This window comes from Quercus robur, chromosome 5 (assembly GCF_932294415.1).
Source record: "Quercus robur chromosome 5, dhQueRobu3.1, whole genome shotgun sequence".
NCBI classification, from domain to species: Eukaryota; Viridiplantae; Streptophyta; class Magnoliopsida; order Fagales; family Fagaceae; genus Quercus; species Quercus robur.
The window spans coordinates 6,205,185-6,225,192 of NC_065538.1; the positions used below are offsets into that span (position 1 = coordinate 6,205,185).

Below are 20,008 nucleotides of genomic sequence, written 5' to 3' on the forward strand. Positions count from 1 at the left end.
CTAGTTATGCATTTCATGTGCACAGTAAACTCACTTGTATACCCTTTGTCTTTTGCAAACCATTTCAGGGGAACATTACCAGCAACAAAAAAATTCAAAATAAATTATTGGCACATCTTTGTGCATGGTTTGGGTGTCATTATCGATGTTGTTGCTCAGCTTTCTCCATCAATCAAGCCTAACATTCTTTCCAATATGAAATTTTCTGGTCTCCAATAACCTCCTATTGCCACATAAAACATAGAACATTTGACAATCCAGTTACAAAGAAAATGAAGAAGAAAATAACATGGTTCAAATAAATTAATAAAGGGTTGTTTTTCATGGACAAAAAAATCATCCACTGTCTCTAGTATTGCCTTTGAAATGGCCAACTTCGAATTCTCAAACTATTTTGTAGTTTACATGTTTTTAGCGTACCAACTTGGTGATGATGACTACTTCTCATAGCAATTACACCATTTTTGTCGATTTAGTGTACCTTCAAAGAAGTGCATATGTTAGGCAAGAACCTAGAACAAGAGAAAGGTATGTCAAAAATAAAGATTTATTATTCCTTGGCCAGAGAGATATGTGAGCATGAAATAAAGATTGCACCTTGAGAAATATTGGTCAGATCAACGTAATCCAATTACCTGTCTATTACTTGTGTGTGTGTGTGTTTTTTTTTTTTATTTTTTTTATTTTTTTATTTTTTTTTATAATAAATATTAATGGTTGCTTCACTTCATAATAATGCACAAAAAAAATAAAAAAGTTGTATTTATTTGTTCTAGCGATATAAATATAATTAGTTTATAACCCATGTATATATATGGATGCATTTAAAAATAAACACATTTTTTATCATCAAAATATACATAATTAATCAAATTTTATTAGAAATATAATCGTAATTAGATGCATATTAAAATTCTTAACTAAATTTAATATTACTTACGATAATTTTTATTCTAATTTTCGATAAGATAAAACGTGAGGTGATTTTGTTGAGTAGATATGCGATTGATTTATTATTATTATTTTAGTTCATTAATATTAGACTCTTAGTATTTTGCACTCATTAATTCACTTGCACAAAAATTAAAATACTTAAGTGAACAGATGTCACAAAATTAACCCAAAATTGAAATTTAATTAGGTTAGAATTTAATTGAATTTTCTCTCAGATTTGATTTTTTATATATATATAGACACAAGGAATGGACCGAAGTGGACAGAATAAAGCAAATAGGACCGAAGTGGACAGAATAGGACCAATGTGGACCAAATAGAGCCAATGTTAACCTAATGAGATCGAAGTGGACTGAATAAGACCGAATGGGCCGAATAGAACTTTAGTGGACAGAATGGACTAAATAGGACCGAATTAACCGATTACGATGTATGGACCGAAGAGGATAGAATGGACCGAATGGAACCAATGTGGATTGAATAATACTTTTAAATGTTCATTATTTTTATTGCATTTTTAGGGCTCATATTTCTAATTTCTAATGTCGATTTTCTTTGAATTTTTTTACTCAAAACTAAAGAGTTTAGCCCAAATATAATAAAATTTCATACTTTCCAATCCAAAAATTAAGAAAAAAAAATGAAATTTTTAGCTAAACTTGAAAAGCAAACCTATAAAAAGAATCAACTTAAAAAGCCCAATTAGTCTAAAATGGACTGAAGGTGACCAAAATTGACTGAGTGGACCAAATTGGGTTGAAGTAGATCTAATTAGACCGAATAGAAATTGTATAATTTTTAGGGAAAAAATTATACATAATATTACAATACAAAATAATTATTTATTTTCATGCATTACATGGGTCTTCCACTAGTATATCATAATTGATAAATTAAAGCAATCTTTAAGCTTTGTCTATTAATATATATAGATTAAAGCAATCTTAGGTTTTTTCCTTTAAAAAAAAAAAAAAAAGTATTCGTAAGTTTAATTTAAGAACTTGTTAGGAATGGACAAAATGTTACTCATATATCTTGTGGTATAAAAAAAAAAAAAAAATCTATCCTGTATTAAGTGACAATTAGGAATTATTATTTTCTTCCCTTTTCCATAAGTTCCAAGGATATTGGTGACTAATCTAGTGTGAAGTGAATAAAATTAAATAGTAAAAAAATGGTGAAAAATTCTAGGAGTTATCGTGAGGAAATGAAACAAATTAAAAAAAAAAAAGAAGGAAAAGATAAAAAAGGTGTTTTAAAATCAATTTAAATTAATCTCTAGCCTAACAAAAGAAAAAAAAATAGTACACGAGCGATTAGAGAGAGAGAGAGAGAGATATATATATATATTTTATAAACACGAGTGATTATAAAAAGGGATTAAACCATTCAAACTCAAAATCCCATTTTTATTTTTTTCACTCAAATTCAAAATTCCCTTCTCTCTCTCTCTCTCTCTCTCAAACACCAACGGTCGAATTCCACCTTTCTCTCAAACACCAACGGTCGAATACCACCGTTCTTTCTCTCTTACGAACACGAACACCACCACCACCACCACCACCACTCTCTCTCAACACCACCACCACCACCACCACCGCCACTCTCTCTCACAAACACCAACACCATTCTCTCTGTCTCTGTCTCCACCACCATGGGTATTAAGGGCCCAATGCCTCCTAACACCTTAAGGGTGTCGAACATCGGTGAGGATGTCTCCGAAGAAGACCTACACCGACTGTTCTCAAATTTTGGGCGGTTGGAATGCATCGAATTCGAAACGTCTACTTGCGCCTTGGTGAAATTCATTAACTTTTACCACGGTGAGTGTGTTGATGAGGTCTGGTTTTTGATTGGGGTTTTAGTGGGGTTTATGTTTTGTTCTCTGCATTTCTGCAATCAAATGTGGACATTTATATGTGCTATTTTGATAATGCCATTAAATTATTTACTATTGTTGTTGTTGCTTTTTTTTCTATGCGTTTTGAACTAACGAGTTTTTTCCTTTATTTATCCGTATTTATGGAAGGAAAAAGTTTCATTTGAGTCAAATTTCATGGGCAATAATATATACAACAAATAGAATTTAAAATAATTTGATATTCATACGTCATGATTTTTTTTTTTTTTTTTTTTTCCTGCTTTCGGGTGTAAAATTTGAAAAATTAATGACTTTGTTTGTGTCTTTAGCTTTAGTATTCTACAAAGAAAAATAAATTTAGCAGGAAAAAGAAAAGGTAGCCTTCCATTTGTTTTCGTGAAATAAGTTTTCTAGTGTGCTCTGTTTGGTTGATTTTTTTTTTTTTTTTTTTTTTTTTTTTTTTTTTTTTTTTTTGGGTGATAGAAAGTGTTTGATAGAGTAGATAGAAAAATAAGACGATAAAAACTATTGCGTGGATATAAAAATTTTCACAACCACTACACTCACATGATAAAGTACTGAAAGTATTACTAGAACACTGGCAATATTTTGTAGCATATGTAGTCAAGACTGGAAAGTCTGATCAAGACAAAACCAATAGTAGAGTAGAGCTATCACCACAAGAGAGACTATCTTAAAGTTTAGCATTTCCATTCACTAAGACAATAATTTTCAGAATTACATTACAGATAGAGGAAGAGAGGAAGGGGGGGGGGGGGGGGGGGTTCAGAATGTTCAAAACTGACTTGGGATGCCAGGGCTCTAATGCCTACAATTCTCAGTAATTTACTAGATGTTGCTCACTCTCAATATGCAGTCCTACCAGTAAGTATCAACAGAATGAAGACAAAAAGAGGAGGACTAATCACAATTTGTAATAATAATTTACAACTATAAGTTTATTTAAACTGTCTGTCTATTATATGTGTTCTTCTCTTCCTTTTCGAATTCTATTTCTTAACCTCTACTTTTCTTTCTCTTTGTGTTTCTTACTGTAATTGTTCAGCAAGGGAGGCATTAGAAAATCTGCAGGACACCAAAATGGAGGGAAGGGAATTGACTATTGTATGGAACGAAGTTCAAACGCCGTCCATTAGTTCTAAGGTTTGGATTAGAATTGATGGACCTTTCCTTGATGACCAGGAATTGAATGACCTGTTTTCTGTCTATGGATTTGTCCGCCAATGCGAGTTTTCTGGACGTAGTGGCAAGAGGAGAGGTGCTGTATCATTTGAGCTAGATAGCGCGGCTGATTCTGCTGTGCATGATCTGAATGGTACAACAATATATGGCAGAAAATTGTAAGTTCCTTTATTTTCCCTCACTGCCTACATCAAATTTTTTGCTTCACTTCCCTGCATCAAACATTAGTTCTTTTTTTTTTTTTCCCTCACTGCCTGCATTAAATTTTTTGCTTCACTGCCCTGCATCAAACTTTAGTTCTTTTTTTTCCCTCACTGCCTGCATCAAATTTTTTGCTTCACTGCCCTGCATCAAACTTTATTCTTCACTGCTTATGGTTTGTTTGTTTGTTTTTTTTTTTTTTTTTTTTAAATTTTTTATTCAGCTATGTCGCTAAATTTGTGAGAAATATGGGGGATGTTGTGGCGGCCTTAGATCATACAGCAGCTCAAGAGCCAATTAAATTTGCGTCCATCTACAAGTTTGAAGGCATGGAACTTGAATTCGTTGCTGGCATTGAAATGGACTCTATCAGGACTGTAGCTGATTTCCTTCTAGTGCTGCATGACTTGTGGGGCTCACCATTAGCAGTGGGGTTAAGCCTAAATTGTCCTTGGCCCGGTTATCATGCGAGGTACTATCATGCAAATAGCAGGACTTACGAGCCAGTCCTTGTGGAAGAGGTGGACATGTTTAATGAAGATGATCCATTTACACTTTGGTTCTTGTCCAGTGTGAAACTTGTTGTTATTCATAAGGTGGACTAGATATTGATTGAGAGAACTAGCAAAGAAATTTTTGCTGCCTATAGGATTTTTTGATTGAGAGACATACTATATTTTTGATTGAGGAACTGTTATACTACATTTTTGTTTACTAATTTGAATGTGTTGCTTAATGAAAAGGAAATGGGAGATTCAAACTGGTGACCTTAGCTTAATGAACCATGTTCCCCAACCAATTGTGCTATTTGGGGTTGAATCTTCCATCCTTATTATCTTTGTGATTCATGTTGTCCTAGTGCCCCTGGTCTTCTCATTTAATTAGCTTAAGTAAGCTTTCATATTGGAAAGCTAAAAGCTGACTTAAAAAAAAAAAATCCTTTAGGTGATGAATCTGCCAAAACCAAAATCTTTATTAAGCTGGCATACACTAAAACTAAAATGGCAGAAGTGTCAATGTTTAAAATGGATATGAGATATGGTGCCACACTGCCATGGCCACAAAAGAGCATCCAATGTGCCACGAGAATTTGTCTCTAAAACATTTACAATAATCTGGCATTTAGATATTGGCATTTCCATAACAGAAAAAAGTCTCCTTGTTTCAGTGTTTTTGTTGAAACTCAAACCATACAAGCTTTAGCTGTCCATGCAAAAGTCATATATATATTGGCTATATTTGCAACAGCTTAATTATATAAAATTATTTATTCGTAGATTAATTGCTTCTCTACCACTTCAGGACATTCCTATTATTTAAGGTCATCTTTCCTATCTACTTAAGTATTCTGTTTAATGTTTTGTCAGGAAGGTTTCTTATCCAATGTTGAGGGCTTGAAAGGGGTGCAACATGTAGTTCTCTTATCTCAGGTATCTGTCTTCTTCTTAGGTGTGCTTGTCTAAACATGAAACATCATCAATTTAAGTAAATTCTTGTTTGTTATTGTGGTTTGATAAGGTTGCAGTTGTCTGCTTATAGAGGTTCTGGTGGCATTCAAGCTCTCATGAAAAGCAATGCAAGAAAATTAGCTGAGCAAGATGAATCGTTGTTGATGGCCTCAGGAATCCCTTACACTATCATCAGGGCTGGATTGTTACAAAGCACTCCAGGTGGACAACAAGGTTTTAGCTTTGAGGAGGTATTACTCTTCTCCTTTTACCATGAATAGGATAAAATTGAATCTATGGTGCTTGGTTTTCAGTTACTCAAATCAATTGTTTGGAAAAGAAATAATATGTCAGATTCATGAGGAAATTTTGCATAATTGTCAACAGGCATTGCTGTGTTTTGTGCAGTCTCCTTACATACCCAACATTATTCACCGTGCTGTTTCTAGTTTTTTGGACTGCATTATATTTACTTCCTTTCTCTCTCAACAGATGATTATTGAGAAGCATAAGAGCAACTACCATTTTCTATGTATAAGATTCTTAAGGCTGTTTGCTCATAAGTCATCAAATAATGGAGCAAATTCTACCCACTATTAAAAAAGAATTTACTTATGAGACAACTTCATGTGTTGGTCATTGCAATGTGTTTTAGGTTTTTAGCAGTGACGCGATTGCTGTAGGAGACCTTTTTCATTGGTCATCAGGAAATTGCAGGGTAGTGAATTGTCCCATTTTGTTCTCTATAGCTTTAGGATGCCAGAACTTATTGTTTCCAAGGAGCCTTTCTAGAGCAAATATAGTCATCACAAAAAGTCAAAAACTGATTGTAGACATTGAAGTTATTTGGTTTCACTAAACAAAAGTGCTTTAGTTATTGTCCATAAGCATTTAGGCAAAACATTCTAATGTTATACTAAAGACAATCAATTATAGACCCTTCTCTTCATTTTCTAGCACGAACATAGACCCCCTTTTGATGCACAGAAAAAAGGAAAAAGAAATCTTGTTTCTTTGAAGATAGATCATTCTATCAAACTTATTTGTTCAATCTGATCTCATGGGCCCTTGAAATTTTGATTCTAACTGAAAATTTTAGGGAATTGGCAAGCATCTGGTGGATATTAACAAAATTACCTTACAAGATAACAATAATGAGGTCTGTTCTATTGCTGTTGCTGAGTATCAAACTTAATGTTCTTCATAACAGGGTAGTGCTGCGAGAGGAAATCTTAGCAAGGAGGATGCTGCCTTTATTTGTGTGCAAGCACTTGATGCAGTCCCACAAAGAGGATTTATATTTGAGGTTGGTAAACATATACTAAATCAAATTTATTGAATGAAACTGATTTGATTGGTCGAATTGTTGTACAAATGTGACAAATGAAACTCCTTTAATGCATCAGCTATAGGCAACTGCTTAATGGTTACCTTTATTATCATGTTGAACCAGATGAATCAATCCTGCCTGGCATGTTTCATGCATTGGACCAGCCGTTGAGTTCTAGGTTCCTGTCTAACATATGGTCATATACACTTCTTTGAAGGTAAAACAACAAAGACGGAGTCATAGCTATGAGAAGTCATCGACAAATTGGTATATACTAAAACAAGTTGAAAGTAAACTACAAAATAGTTTGAGAATATGTAGTCGACCCATTTCAAAGACAATACTAGAGCAGTGAAATGATTTTCTTGTCCACGATAAACAACCCCTTATAATTTTTTTGAACCATGTTATTTTCTTCTTCATTTTCTTGAAAACTAGGTCATCAAATGTTCTCTGCTTTTTGTGACTATAGGTGGTCAATGGAGATGAAAAGATTTCAGATTGGCAAGAGTGTATGGCTAGATTGATGGAGAAAGCTGGGCAACAGCTTCAATAATAACACCCAAACCATGCTAAAAAATGTGCCAATCATTTGATGTTTATTTGTTTTTCTTTGTTCTTGGCAGTGTTCTCATGAAATGTTTTGCCAGAGAAAAGGGCATTACAAGTGAGTTTGTTTTACACATGAACTGCATAACCATTAACCAGTAATGATTCAGAGAACATAAGTGTTAGTGCGAAATTTCTGATATGCAGAAATTTGATGCTCTCTCATGCAGAAATTTCAGCACTGCCTCCTTAATCTATTCCAATATAATATCTCAATCTGATGCTCTCTCATGGGACAATAGCACTTAAAATTCAAGTTCTCCCTTCTTTTCTATACCCTCTGTGAAATATATGCAAGATGACACCTTGATACCAACAATTTAAGTCTAGCATGGGTAGTCAATCTATTTCTCGGAGCCAACCAACAGGTGAATGCATGCCTTGGGGTAGTAGAAATATGCCTGACCATCATCCACCAATTAACAAATTGCGGCCTTGATCTGATAGCTTCCCAGGTTTCTGCGCAATTGAAGATACTAGAGTTTGCAACAATCCAGTCCATTCTAAAGAATCCCTCTCTTCCAGGTTTACCTGAAGCACTTTAACTTGAATCAGCTCCAATGCCCCCTCATATAACACTAGAATCTCTAGCATTAATGCTGCTCCCACCATCACATACAATCCCTCCATCAGGGTCAGAGTTGTCCAGCCAAAGAAACATCAGGATGCCAAATATTAAACAAGTTTGGTCGATTCATTCTCTGAAACAGATTCTTAGCTAGGAGGGATGATATCAACCGTCTGACAAAGATGGGATGTCGTCACCCACAATTCCACCCCCCCCCCCCTTTTTTTTCTCCCCAACCACAATAAAATCCCACTTTTTAAAAGAACACATAAAGAGGTAAAATGTGATTAGGATAAGTTGGACAGTAACTGTGGTCTGATGTCATTATAGGCATGACCAATTATTGGGAGCAAATATATACAATATTTTGCAATCATGAAAATAAGATTGTCATTGAACATCTCATTCTTTGGGGAGCAGAGCAATATGGGGTTGGGATGATTCACACATCTTTATTGGTAATATGAAAAGAGGAGTTGATGTTACCTCCCTAACTCTAGAGAAAACAATATTCACTCTACAAAGCCCCCACACATGTCAGCTGTTCCATGCAGATTTGATGCACACCCTTCAACTGTTGGCATGCTTGCAGGAGCCACTTGTTTGGGCAGGTTTATATGTCAACATTGGGCTAGCAACCTTAGTTTCTTTCTGTGAAACATGACTGCTGTTGCATCTTGAATTTTTTTTTATTTTTTTATTTTTTTATTTTGGAGTAAAATTGACAGAGTTTGTGCAGTTTGATGTCTTGCAAAATGACAAGAAACTGCTTTTGTTAGGCAGAGTGACTAGAAATCCAGGCCATTGATCGAATGAAGGTTTTGTATAGATTATGCGCATTTTCATTGTGGAATAAGAATGAGTAGTTTGGTACAAGAAGCAAAGGAAGTTTGGAATCTCATGTAGTAGATCGGTATCCTTTTTGACTAATATTTTGTTCCAATTAGGCAATTACTGGCATTCTCTTTGAGTCTTGAATATTCTTCATTTTAATATTCTTTTGATTAACATTTTACTCACTTTTATATCATTTTTCTCTTGCAAACCATTTCATCAGAAAAAAATTTTGACCAACTAGTGTCACTCAAATAAGAGAACATTTGACAACCCAGTTACTATGAAAATGAAGAAGAAAATAACATGGTTCAAATAAATTAATAATTTTTTTTTTTGGGGGACAAGAAAATCATCCCAGCAACTGGTATTGTCTTTAAAATCAGTCTACTTCCAATTCTCAGACTATTAGTATTTCTTTACAACTTCTTGTTTTTAGAATACCAACTTGGCGTTGACTTGTTATCATAGTATTGACTCCATTTTTATCAAACTCAAATTTCATCTTCTTGCCACAAATACTCAAAAGATGTCAAGAACTAATGGCAATGGCGCCCCTAACCAATATTCTGCACAAACTAGACGTATTCCCACATCAGGAAAGGCAACAGTGCTTGAATTGGGCAGGGCCTACCTCAGGAATGCTTGGTGGAGGGGGCTACATTCGTGACACAAAATGTAGTCTTGTCCATTAAGGAGAAATTGGACCGCCTGGGTAAGCAAATATTAAATACTTCAATTTGTGCTTGGAACTTTTTGAGACCAAATTCAATTTTTTGCTTTCTAAATTGTCCTGGTTTAGTTTTTGGTTAAGTTATATATTTGGTACTCAACCTTCTGAACTTTGTTTCAAAATTGGAGCTCCTATTTTTACGAGATCTGAGAGAGGTTATGGTAGGCAATCTTATCTCCAATTTATTGAAGATATTGATTTTCAAACTCAAATCTGTAATTTGTTGCTTTTGGTGGAAAACACTCATCTCCCACTTTATTATCATTTATGTGACAAAACGGAATATTTCATGCCTTGCCATAGGCTCCGCATCATCAAAGTGACTTCTGGTTTCATGAATTCTATTTGTAACATTAGTATTTTTAAACCATTGGATAATAATAAGAGCCTTTTTTTTTGGAACATCTCAAAGTATAAGGATGATCTTGAAACAAAGATGAAAGGTTCATTACCAAATATGCCACAAAGTTAACAATAACAGCAGCAACATTCACAGTGAGTTGAAACTGAATGAACTTCTAGATGTTTTTGTGGACACATCTTCCCATTAATTATTGTGGAATCAATAAATATTGACACTACTATATGGATAAGCACTTGATTTTTTTTCTAAACCATTTTGTGGGTAGAATGCTAAATTTCTAAACCACAAGTGTCAAGTGGGAAAAATGTCAAAGTGTAATGGTGTCATATTTTTCTCAAGCACGTGATCACTTAGCCTCTATATTTTGACAACAAAGTTTGATGAACATCCACATTAGCAGGTCTTATGTGGGTAAAATGTATTTTTGTCAAAATCACATATTAGAAAAAAGAAAAGCGTAGTTTCTCCTAATTTTTCATTATTAATATAAGTCACATTTAGTTTATTTATTTTATATTTTATTTAATCCAATCTTTATATTTTAGTTTCTCCCAATGTGTGTGTGTTTGTTTCTCAAAAATGAAAATGGGTAATTGTCCCACATTATTTAAGAGAATGTGTTATGTGTAATATAACTTGTCCCACCCTCCTTTAAAAGTTACCGTAGCTTTTGAGCGGAGTTGTGGTGTGCTTTTGTGTTAGAATCTCTTTCCCTCTCCCTTGTGTGTGTGTGTTTGTTTCTCAAAAAAAAAAAAAAAAAAGTCTCACAGCAAATAGGAATCCACAAACCAAGGAACATAGTTGTGAGGCACTTATTGCATGCAACAAATGCATTAGATACCTTATTATAATGATGGGGCATTGATAAGTAACTTCATACTTTTTGTAGGAGAAAAAAAAATGAATAGTAACTTATATGAATGTATGAAATAGTTGTTTTTATACCAAGAGTTTTGTAGTTCAATTAGCACCTCCTAATGTTTCTAACAGAAATATTTAAGATTCAAATCATCTCTCTCCATTATTGTAAGTTGTAACTATTGCATTATGAAAAATAAAAAATAAATAAATTGTGGATCAAATTAAATTAACATAAGTTGTCAAAGTTTTCAAGTTTAACTCATATATCCATGTGTTCAACCACAAAATTTTCATGAATATGAATATGGCATCATAAAGAGAGTATACTAAAATTATATTAACAAAAAATTAAAAAATTAAAAAAATAATGTCACGTCTCAATTGATATCAATTCTACTATATTGATTGGGATGATGGAAAAGTTGAAAGATAAAAAATGATAGAATTTTTTTTTTTCCACCATTTGTGTTCGGTAATAGTGATGGAAAAGCAAAAGGATATATATTAAATTATTATTATTATTATTATGCACTTATTTTAGTTTGAAAACTAGAAAACAAGTACTACATTTTCATAAAAGATTTAATTCAAAAATTTATATTCCACGTTTACATCATTGTAGAGCATTTGTGGATTCAAAAAAAAAAAACCAATTATTGAGATTTTAAGGTGTAATTTGTCACCATTGTAATTGATTATAACCTTATTTCTAAGCCTTCGTTTGTGAGTTCACAAGAAATGATCATAAAGGAATGGAATGGACTTAAACTCCTAAACAAGTGAATAGATTCTATCAATTAAAACTCTCAAATAAATGAAGAAAAAGAACAATATAAATTTTTTATTTATATTCCTTTTCATTCATTATTTTCTCTGCTTCCAAATTAGCTGCAACTCCTGTAATTCATCAAAGCAACTGTAGGCTGAGAACTACTACTATAATAGCATGACAATCATCTGTAAACTGGCGCCTTTTTTGGATTCATATTGTGTTACCACAAAATTGTCACCAATTAATTGGATAATCAAATTATTCAAATCACATATATTATTACCAAAAAAAAAAAAAATTATATCAGTTTGTTTTCTACTACTTCTTAGTGTAAAAGAAGATGCAGGAGCCTTATCTTATGGTGCACACCCACACACACTCTGTCTCTCTCCTTGGCGGCTTTCCTCTTAAAATCCACAATTGGAGCTTGCTAGTGCTGACATCCTAACTAATCCACATCCAAGAGAGAGAGTTGGACTAATTTCTACAAAGCTTGAATTCCCTTCTCGTTTCGAGGGTCTCTCTCTCTTTGCGAATTTTCATTCTGATTATTTGTTATAGCATTAGCAACATATTTTATATCTCATTTTCCATTTCAAAAAAAAAAAATTATGATGGGTGATAAGAATAGCTATTGTGGGATGTGATGACTGATTAGAAAGAATAAGAAAAAATAATTTTGATGGCCTTGTTTGAATAGTTAAGCTAATTACTAACTGGGTGTTTTAATCTTTCAATTTTGTACAAACCCATTTGCAATCTGTGGTTGCATAGTAAACACCAACTCCAAATCTTCAACTCCACAGCATAAACCAAGGAGTTGTGGGCACATATATTAGTACGCTGAAAACAAAAAATTAGGCTGTCAAACTTGAAAAGTAGATTAGTACTGCCTGTTTAGGATTAGATTGTAAGCCATCTTATTGTTTATTTTTCCTCCTATTTTCAAGTTCCACCTAAGTTACCTACTTATTTTATTTAATTTTTGTTTATTTTCTCAACTATTTACGAGTCCTACAGCCCCCCCCCCCCCCCTCCCCCCAAAATTTTTTAAAACCTCTATAATAGTAGGAAGAAATAGGTATCATACCTTCTCATTTAAGAGCTGCCCCCTATGAGAAAAGCTTGGCCCTTCCTCCAATACGTCAGCCATAAAAATTCCCCACCCCAAATCCCTACTTTTCATAATTTGACTTTTCCTTTCCTCCTCTAAAACATGTCAACCATATCCCACACTTTTTTTCTTGAGTGAGACCAGATCCCATAGCTATTCAAGGATCTATGTTGTACTGGTGTGGGAATTATCATTAGAGATTAGAGAGGCCGTGAGGGTATAGTATTAGACTATTAGTAGGAACTAGTGCTAGGCAGAAAATTCGAGATAATTTTTGAGCTAATGGGCATCCTGTTGATTAAGTCCATACTCTCCTATCCATGTGCAGGTCCTGGAGTTTTAGTGTAGTCCCTTGTTAAGTTTGTTAATAGGGTAGCCAAGCTATTAGCTTCTTATGCTAGGTAGGCAACGAGGATAGTATTAGATGGATAGAAGTAATTCCTCCGTTTTCAGCTGCTCTAGATGCTGATGTACTTGTTACTTTGCCTAATGTACTTCTTTCTTATTGATCTTTTAGTTCGATTCCTAATTATTTATCTTATGATTTATGATCTTCTTCTCTAATTCAATTTCTATTTGTGGGTTCTAGTTAGCTTAACTGATAAAGTCTTTGATGGTTGTATAAAAAATCTGAGTTTCAATCCCCGCTTACACCAAATATTAGTTAGTGTTTTGGTCTGATGATAAAAAGCTATCATCAAGAGCAGATGTCATAGGTTGAAACTTTCTATAAAAAATAAAAATTGTTCAATTTCTATTTAGTTGAGAGATATGAAATTGATTTTGAATTTATGGTTGACCAAAATAGTCTAATTTGGTTGAATTTAATTGCTATTTGTTTTATGGTTGCTTATAGTGGCTTTGTTATATTTAATTTCTATGAATATTATTTCTTGTAAATGTATTCTAGTTCTTGTTAGATTTAATGTTTTTTTTTCTTTCTAAAACTAATCTAGGAAGACATGTATGTATGTATGAATATATATATATATATATATATATATGTCTTATTGTATTTTTCTTGAATTGCAAATCAATATGATAGTGTTACATCTCAAATTAACATCACTTCAGCTCTTTTTGTATGGGATGATAATAAAATTTGTAAGGATAAAAAATGATAAAATGATTAAAAGAGATTTTAATTTTCCATCATAAATATTTGGTAAATGGTGGAAAGATAAGATAGAAATTATATTATTATTGTTATTATTATTATTATTATGAACTTATTGTAGTTTGAAACAATGGGGTAATGAGAAGAATTTTTTAGTTTTGTTGCTCAAGTCATTTTCTCCCCGATTTGAAAGGAACAAAAATAACTGGGTGAAAAATTCTACCCACCCTATTTCCTACTCTCCATTTTCTCCCATAATAAATGATAGAAAATCATAGTTTCCTATCATTTTTATTCTTCTTTTCATCCCTGCACTTAGTGTAGTTTGAAACAATGGGGGTAATGAGAAGAATTTTTTAATTTCATTGCTCCAAGTCATTTTCTCCCCAATTTGAAAGGAACAGTCATTTTCTCCCCAATTTGAAATGAACAAAAATGATAGTCTGGATGAAAATCCTATTTTATTCTCTCCATTTTCTCCCTGAATAAATGATAGAAAATCATAGTTTCCTATTCCTTTTTCATCTCCTCCCTTTACACCTCAACCAAGCACATCATTCCAGTTCCACAAAACTGGTCTAAAAGAATGAACTCCAATTCTCTGTGCCTTTGTTTGACAACCCAGAAAATGCTAATTCACTTAAATTTGACTGGGTCGTTCAGTCGTTTCACAAATCACAAGTATGACCCAAAAAGAAAAAGTTGCTACCAGCCAAACTGGTGGATTGTCACCAATACATCCGGCATCTATTGCACGACAAAAATAAGGCCTCAGCAATCAAATGACTAGCATCATAGGTCCTACTCGACTAGGCTACTCCTACGTCCCATTGGGTATACCTTTGCCCTTTGTCCCCCAAACGATTAGTTAGATTCAACTGGCCGGTGAATCTTTCTTATCCTTTTTTTTTTTTTTTAATAATAAAAAACAATCTTCTGAGTTTAAATTCTCATATATCTATGACTATAACTAATTCCATTTTTATTATTCACCAATGAATTTTTCCAGGGCATGTTTATTTCGAATGTTAAGTACAGTCTACAGAAAACTCTGTTACCACTTTACGAAACAGGACCATAGTCCACTCTTCATGCATCACACCGGACTCAGCTTAGTAGCTTACACATTCTTGGAGCTTGACCAAATGGCTCAAGTGAGAATCAAAGCCTTTCTTCCTATTTTCATAATAACAAAATGAACTCGATCGGGATCAGGCCATCTATGACCCTAGAATAGCAAGCTACACTGGGAATTCAAATGATGGCTTCTGTCTATAACGGGATTATTAAAAAAAAGTAAACTTTTCAAGGATAATACATGATAGGACAACAAATAGCAACTAAGATACGTTAAACAAAGGCAACACAGTCTACAAAAACACGATCCTTCACAAGTCACCAACTCCACGTAGAAGAACTAGATGGAACCATAACTTAAATCCTATTCCTTGCAAAAAATTTAACAGGCATCTTTAAGTTTCTGTTGTCCTAGACACTACAAAGTGAAAGCAACCTGGACAAGAGGAGACCTAGTTTAAACTGCTGCAATCTCTATGTTAGTTGCTGCCAATGCAGGTGTAAAGTTGTATTCCTCTTTCCTCCTTGGGTGAGTGTATGGTAACCAGATCAGGCAAGGGTGTTATGGGGCCTACCTTGCCCTTAGGATCCCAATCGAGCATTATCTTCATCTTGATACCAAGAACACCCTGCAACAAATTTTAAATGCAAAAACATTAATAAAAAGATAACTTTTCATACCAAGGCAGGTTGTTGATATGCTAATTGCATTTATCCAATTCTGAAATGAGTTTTTCAAGGAGTAACTAAGCTAACCTGTCTAAGAAGCACATGCCTCACAGCAGAGTCAATATATTCATTGACAGGCTGGCCAGAGGATATCATGTAACCATCCTTGAACTTCATAATAGCTTTGGCACGCTGAGCCCTGAACTTACCACAAATTATAACCTGGATATAGTGACAAAAAGGACACTCTTATGTAAAGAAAACAGAGCAAAAAAAAAAAGCTCATTTAACAGTCAATGGAGGCCAAAAGCTTCCTTTACATACCTCGCATCCTTTTGCTCCACTCTCCATAACAAATCTAAGAACACCATAGCAAGCCCTAAAAACAAGGAGGTTGAAGCCGATTCAATAGAAGTATAAAAACCGAAAGGAAAAAAAAATACAGCATAAATCTACAACAAATATTAGTCCTAAGACATCTTTAAAAATTATCACTGGACATGGATAAAAATAAAGACGATAACAAACTGATTGGACAATTATATATACTGTGCATGTGCGGATAGCTCAATAATGTGTGCATGCATTTTGCCAAACATGAATGCAGAAACCATCATAAGCAGATTTTTTTTTTTTTTTTTTTTTTTTGCCAATCCTGATTTGTCCCAGTGATAGCTGTATAGAAGACTTCCCAGCTGATTTTCTCACAATAAGTCTAAGGTTTTAATACTTCTGAGCTGTTTTCACCTTTTCCAACACTTCATTACAAATTCTATACATATAATAGGACACATGCAAACCTGTGTAACTGCCACAGAGAGAGAGTCACACTGATTCATGAAGAAATAGATGGAATCAAATTCAGATACACATTTTTTTTTTTTGATTGGTTCGAATTCAGATACACTAAAATTTAGGAGTTCCCGAACTCCAAGAACTAAAGAACAGTTCAAAAAGACTAACAAAACTCCAAATTTTAAATGTAAGCACTGTTGAGGGCTCCTCTGAACCAATTAATTTTGGGAAAGGGAGTATATCACTATAATCAATGCTAACCACAAGAGAGACATTAGGTGAGGCCTTGTTTAGCAAATCATGATTCTTCTATAAAATCTCAGAAACAAAGCAAAATGGCAACTCAATGAACATGCTAAATTGAAATTCAAAGGTTTAAATACCACTTTTATTGTATTTTTTACAACTTTCACCTAAACCATGAGAGAATGATGTTTACATGTCAGTGTGTGTGAGCGCGCGAGAGAGAGAGAGAGAGAGAGAATCACACTAATTCAGGAGGCAATAGATACCCTGAAGTTCACAGAAAATACAATTTAGGAGTTACCAAACTCCAAGAACTAAAGAACAGTTCAAAGAGACTAACAAAACTCCAAATTTTAAATGTAAGCATTGTTGTCCTCTTAACCAAATATTTTTGGGAAAGGGAGTATATCAGTATAATCAATGCTAACCACAAGGGGGACATTAGGTGATGCCTTTTTTGGCAAATCATGATTCTTCTATAAGAAATATTCTATAAAATCTCAGAAACAAAGAAGCAAAATGGCAACTCAATGAACATGCTAAATTGATATTCAACAGCTTAGATACTGCTGAGAAGTCTTGAGTTTTCTCAATACCTCTTTATTTTATTTTTTTACAAGTTTCACCTAAACCATGAGAGAATGAAGGTGTACATGTCAGAGTGTGTGCGTGCGCATGTGCGAGAGAGAGAGAGAGAGAGAGAGAGAGAGAGAGAATCACACTAGTTCATGAGGCAGTAGATACCCTGAAGTTCAGAGAATACAATTTAGGAGTTCCCGAACTCCAAGAACTAAAGAACAGTTCAAAGAGACTAACAAAACTCCCAATATTAAATGTAAGCATTGTTGAAGGATCCCCTAAACCCATTATTTTTGGGAAAGGGAGAAATATATCAGTATAATCAATGCTAACCACAAGGCAGAGATTCTGTGAAGCGTTGTTCAGCATATCATAATTCTATTACAAACATTCTATAAAATCTAAGAAACAAAGCAAAATGGCAACTCAATGAACATGCTAAATTGCCATTCAAAGGTTAAAATTACTTCTGCGCAGTCTCGACCTTCTCAATACTTCTTTTTAATAAGTTTTACACCTAAACCATGAGAGCATGAAGGTGTAAGAGTTTGTGTGTGTGTGAGAGTGAGAGAGAAAGAGAGAGAGAGAGAGAGAGAGATTCATATTGGTTCATGAAGTAATTGAGGCACTACGTTCCACAGATAATGACTGGAGTAAAAATGAAATATTGGAGCTTGCAAACTCCAAGCACTAACTAACAATTCAAGGATCTTACAAACTCCAAAATTCAATGTAAGCATTGTTGATGGTCCTCTAAACCCATAACTATCGGAGAAGGGAGAAGTATAGTCAATACTGACTACATGAGATACATTGCAAAATAATGTTGGACAAACCACGGTTTCTAACAGGAAGGTTCTTACAAATCCATTTCAATCCCAATAAAGTATGTCATGACCACACAGTCATGCAGCAAAATTAAAAAGACAAGAGTAGGTCCAAATAGCTAAATAATGGATATTGTATGGATCTACAAGAACAAAAATGATTAGAATCGTCAACATAGATTTGGTCCCAAGACATTTTTAAGAATTAGAAATGGATAAATATAGAAAACAGGTAGGATAATGATATACCAACATATGTATGTTTGTGCATGATCAATAATGCAATAATATGTTTGTGTATTTTACCAAGCAGTACATGAATGCATAAACCATCCTATCCCAATCCTTTTGTTTTGGGCCAATCCCAATATATCCCAGTGACAGCTGTAAAGAACTCTTTTTTGATAAGTAGCTGTAAAGAAGACTTCCCAGCTGGTTCTCACTATAAGTTCAGGATTAAATACTTCTGAGCCACTCTGACTTTTTTCAAAACTTCATACACATAATAGTCAGGGCAGATGCAAGTATGTGTATGTGTGCCACAGAGAGAGAGAGAGAGAGAGTTACACTGATCCAAGAGGCAATAGATACCCTGAAGTTCAGCGACTTTAAAATTTAGCAGTTCCCGAACTCCAAGAACTAAAGAACAGTTCAAAGAGACTAACAAAACTCCAAATATTAAATGTAAGCATTTTTCAGGTTCAGGGACCCTCTTAACCCATCATTTTTGGGAAATGGAGTAGTATATCAGTATAATCAATGCTAACCACAAGGGAGACATTTCTAAAGCAGAGTTTGGCAAATCATGATTCTTATATTACAAATATTCTATAAAAATCTCAAACACAAAGAAGAACCAATATGGCAACTCAATGAACATGCTAAAATTCAATTTTAGTAAGTAGAAGATATACCTCCGGACAGCAAGCCCTCCTAGAAGCTTGTAACGCAGAGACTCTGCCTGAGCAATGGCACAGAGCCCTCTGTTGTTCACTTTCTCAGCATAAAGCTCAACACTGTTCTCGGGAAACTTGAAACGTTTTTGAACAAGAGATGTGAGTTCCCTAATTCTTCTTCCCTTCTCACCTAAGCCCATCAATTAGAAGCACAATCAGAAAACTTAACTTCCAAACTCCTACCCAGATAGAAATCAACCCCATGTAGAAAGCTACAACAAGTACAATCTTTCCCTTCAAATTTCTTCACAACCAGATGCAGATTATGGGCACACAGAATTGTCATATGTTTCTTGGAAACAAAGAACACAAGTCAATGAGCTGAAATTTCATAGTTCACCTAATTGAGTAAAACATAGTATTAGTTACATCAACCAAATAACTCTCATTACCACACAAAAAGTTGATTACTTTGCTTTCTTCACATTTTCTCATCAAACAAAACCACAGAACCCTAGACCATTTTCATTATTCTTCCATTTCTAAAAATTGAACAGTCACCCATTGAAGCCAAACAATTACATTACACCAGACTCCTCATTCACCACCATTTATTGCATTAAGCTCATTGATTCCTCATTCAGCTCCGCGTAGAACACTCCATCAGCCACAAACTATAATAACAATTCAATCAAAAACCAATTAATAACAAAATAACAGTCTGTTTGGAAGCCGAGAAAACGCAGGAAAAAAAAAGATAGAAAATTTTTCGTACCTTTCGTTTTTTGCTCATTTGAGTCGCCATGTTGTTGTTGAGAGAAAATGGATCGAAAAAACGATTCTTTGTGTTTTGTGGGTTTTGCCGTTTTGGTTTTTTTGAGAGAGAGCCTAAAAATGAAAAGAGATAAAAGTGAGAAGAGTTTTATGGTTTTGTGTTGTATTAGTAGTAC

At 34.0% G+C, this 20,008-nt stretch overlaps 1 protein-coding gene and 1 pseudogene across 2 annotated transcripts; one reads left to right on the forward strand and one right to left on the reverse strand.

Annotated features, from left to right (window-relative positions):
• Positions 1–2,371: 2,371 nt before the first annotated feature.
• Positions 2,372–9,178, forward strand: LOC126724936 (uncharacterized). Of its 2 annotated transcripts, XR_007655198.1 has the most exons (8): positions 2,372–2,777; positions 3,882–4,176; positions 4,443–4,740; positions 5,587–5,649; positions 5,745–5,918; positions 6,878–6,973; positions 7,121–7,264; positions 7,470–9,178. XR_007655198.1 is itself a non-coding variant. In XM_050429361.1 (7 exons), exons 1-7 carry the CDS (start codon positions 2,609–2,611, stop codon positions 7,551–7,553), a joined length of 1,179 nt encoding a protein of 392 aa, XP_050285318.1. In that variant the 5' UTR covers positions 2,372–2,608; the 3' UTR covers positions 7,554–9,178. The 2 variants fall into 2 exon arrangements, 1 of the variants encoding a protein (XP_050285318.1); XM_050429361.1 differs by lacking the exon at positions 7,121–7,264.
• Positions 9,179–15,122: 5,944 nt separating this feature from the next.
• On the reverse strand, positions 15,123–19,963 carry LOC126724941 (40S ribosomal protein S3-2-like; annotated as a pseudogene).
• Positions 19,964–20,008: the final 45 nt, after the last annotated feature.

Bases quoted from the DNA above. Each gene is read 5' to 3' on its own strand.
- LOC126724936 (XM_050429361.1), top strand. From the start codon at position 2,609: ATGGGTATTAAGGGCCCAATGCCTCCTAACACCTTAAGGGTGTCGAAC. The intron at 4,741-5,586 runs GTGGACATGTTT...ATGTTTTGTCAG, and splicing joins AGCCAGTCCTTGTGGAAGAG to GAAGGTTTCTTATCCAATGT. The intron at 6,974-7,469 runs GTTGGTAAACAT...TTGTGACTATAG, and splicing joins AAAGAGGATTTATATTTGAG to GTGGTCAATGGAGATGAAAA.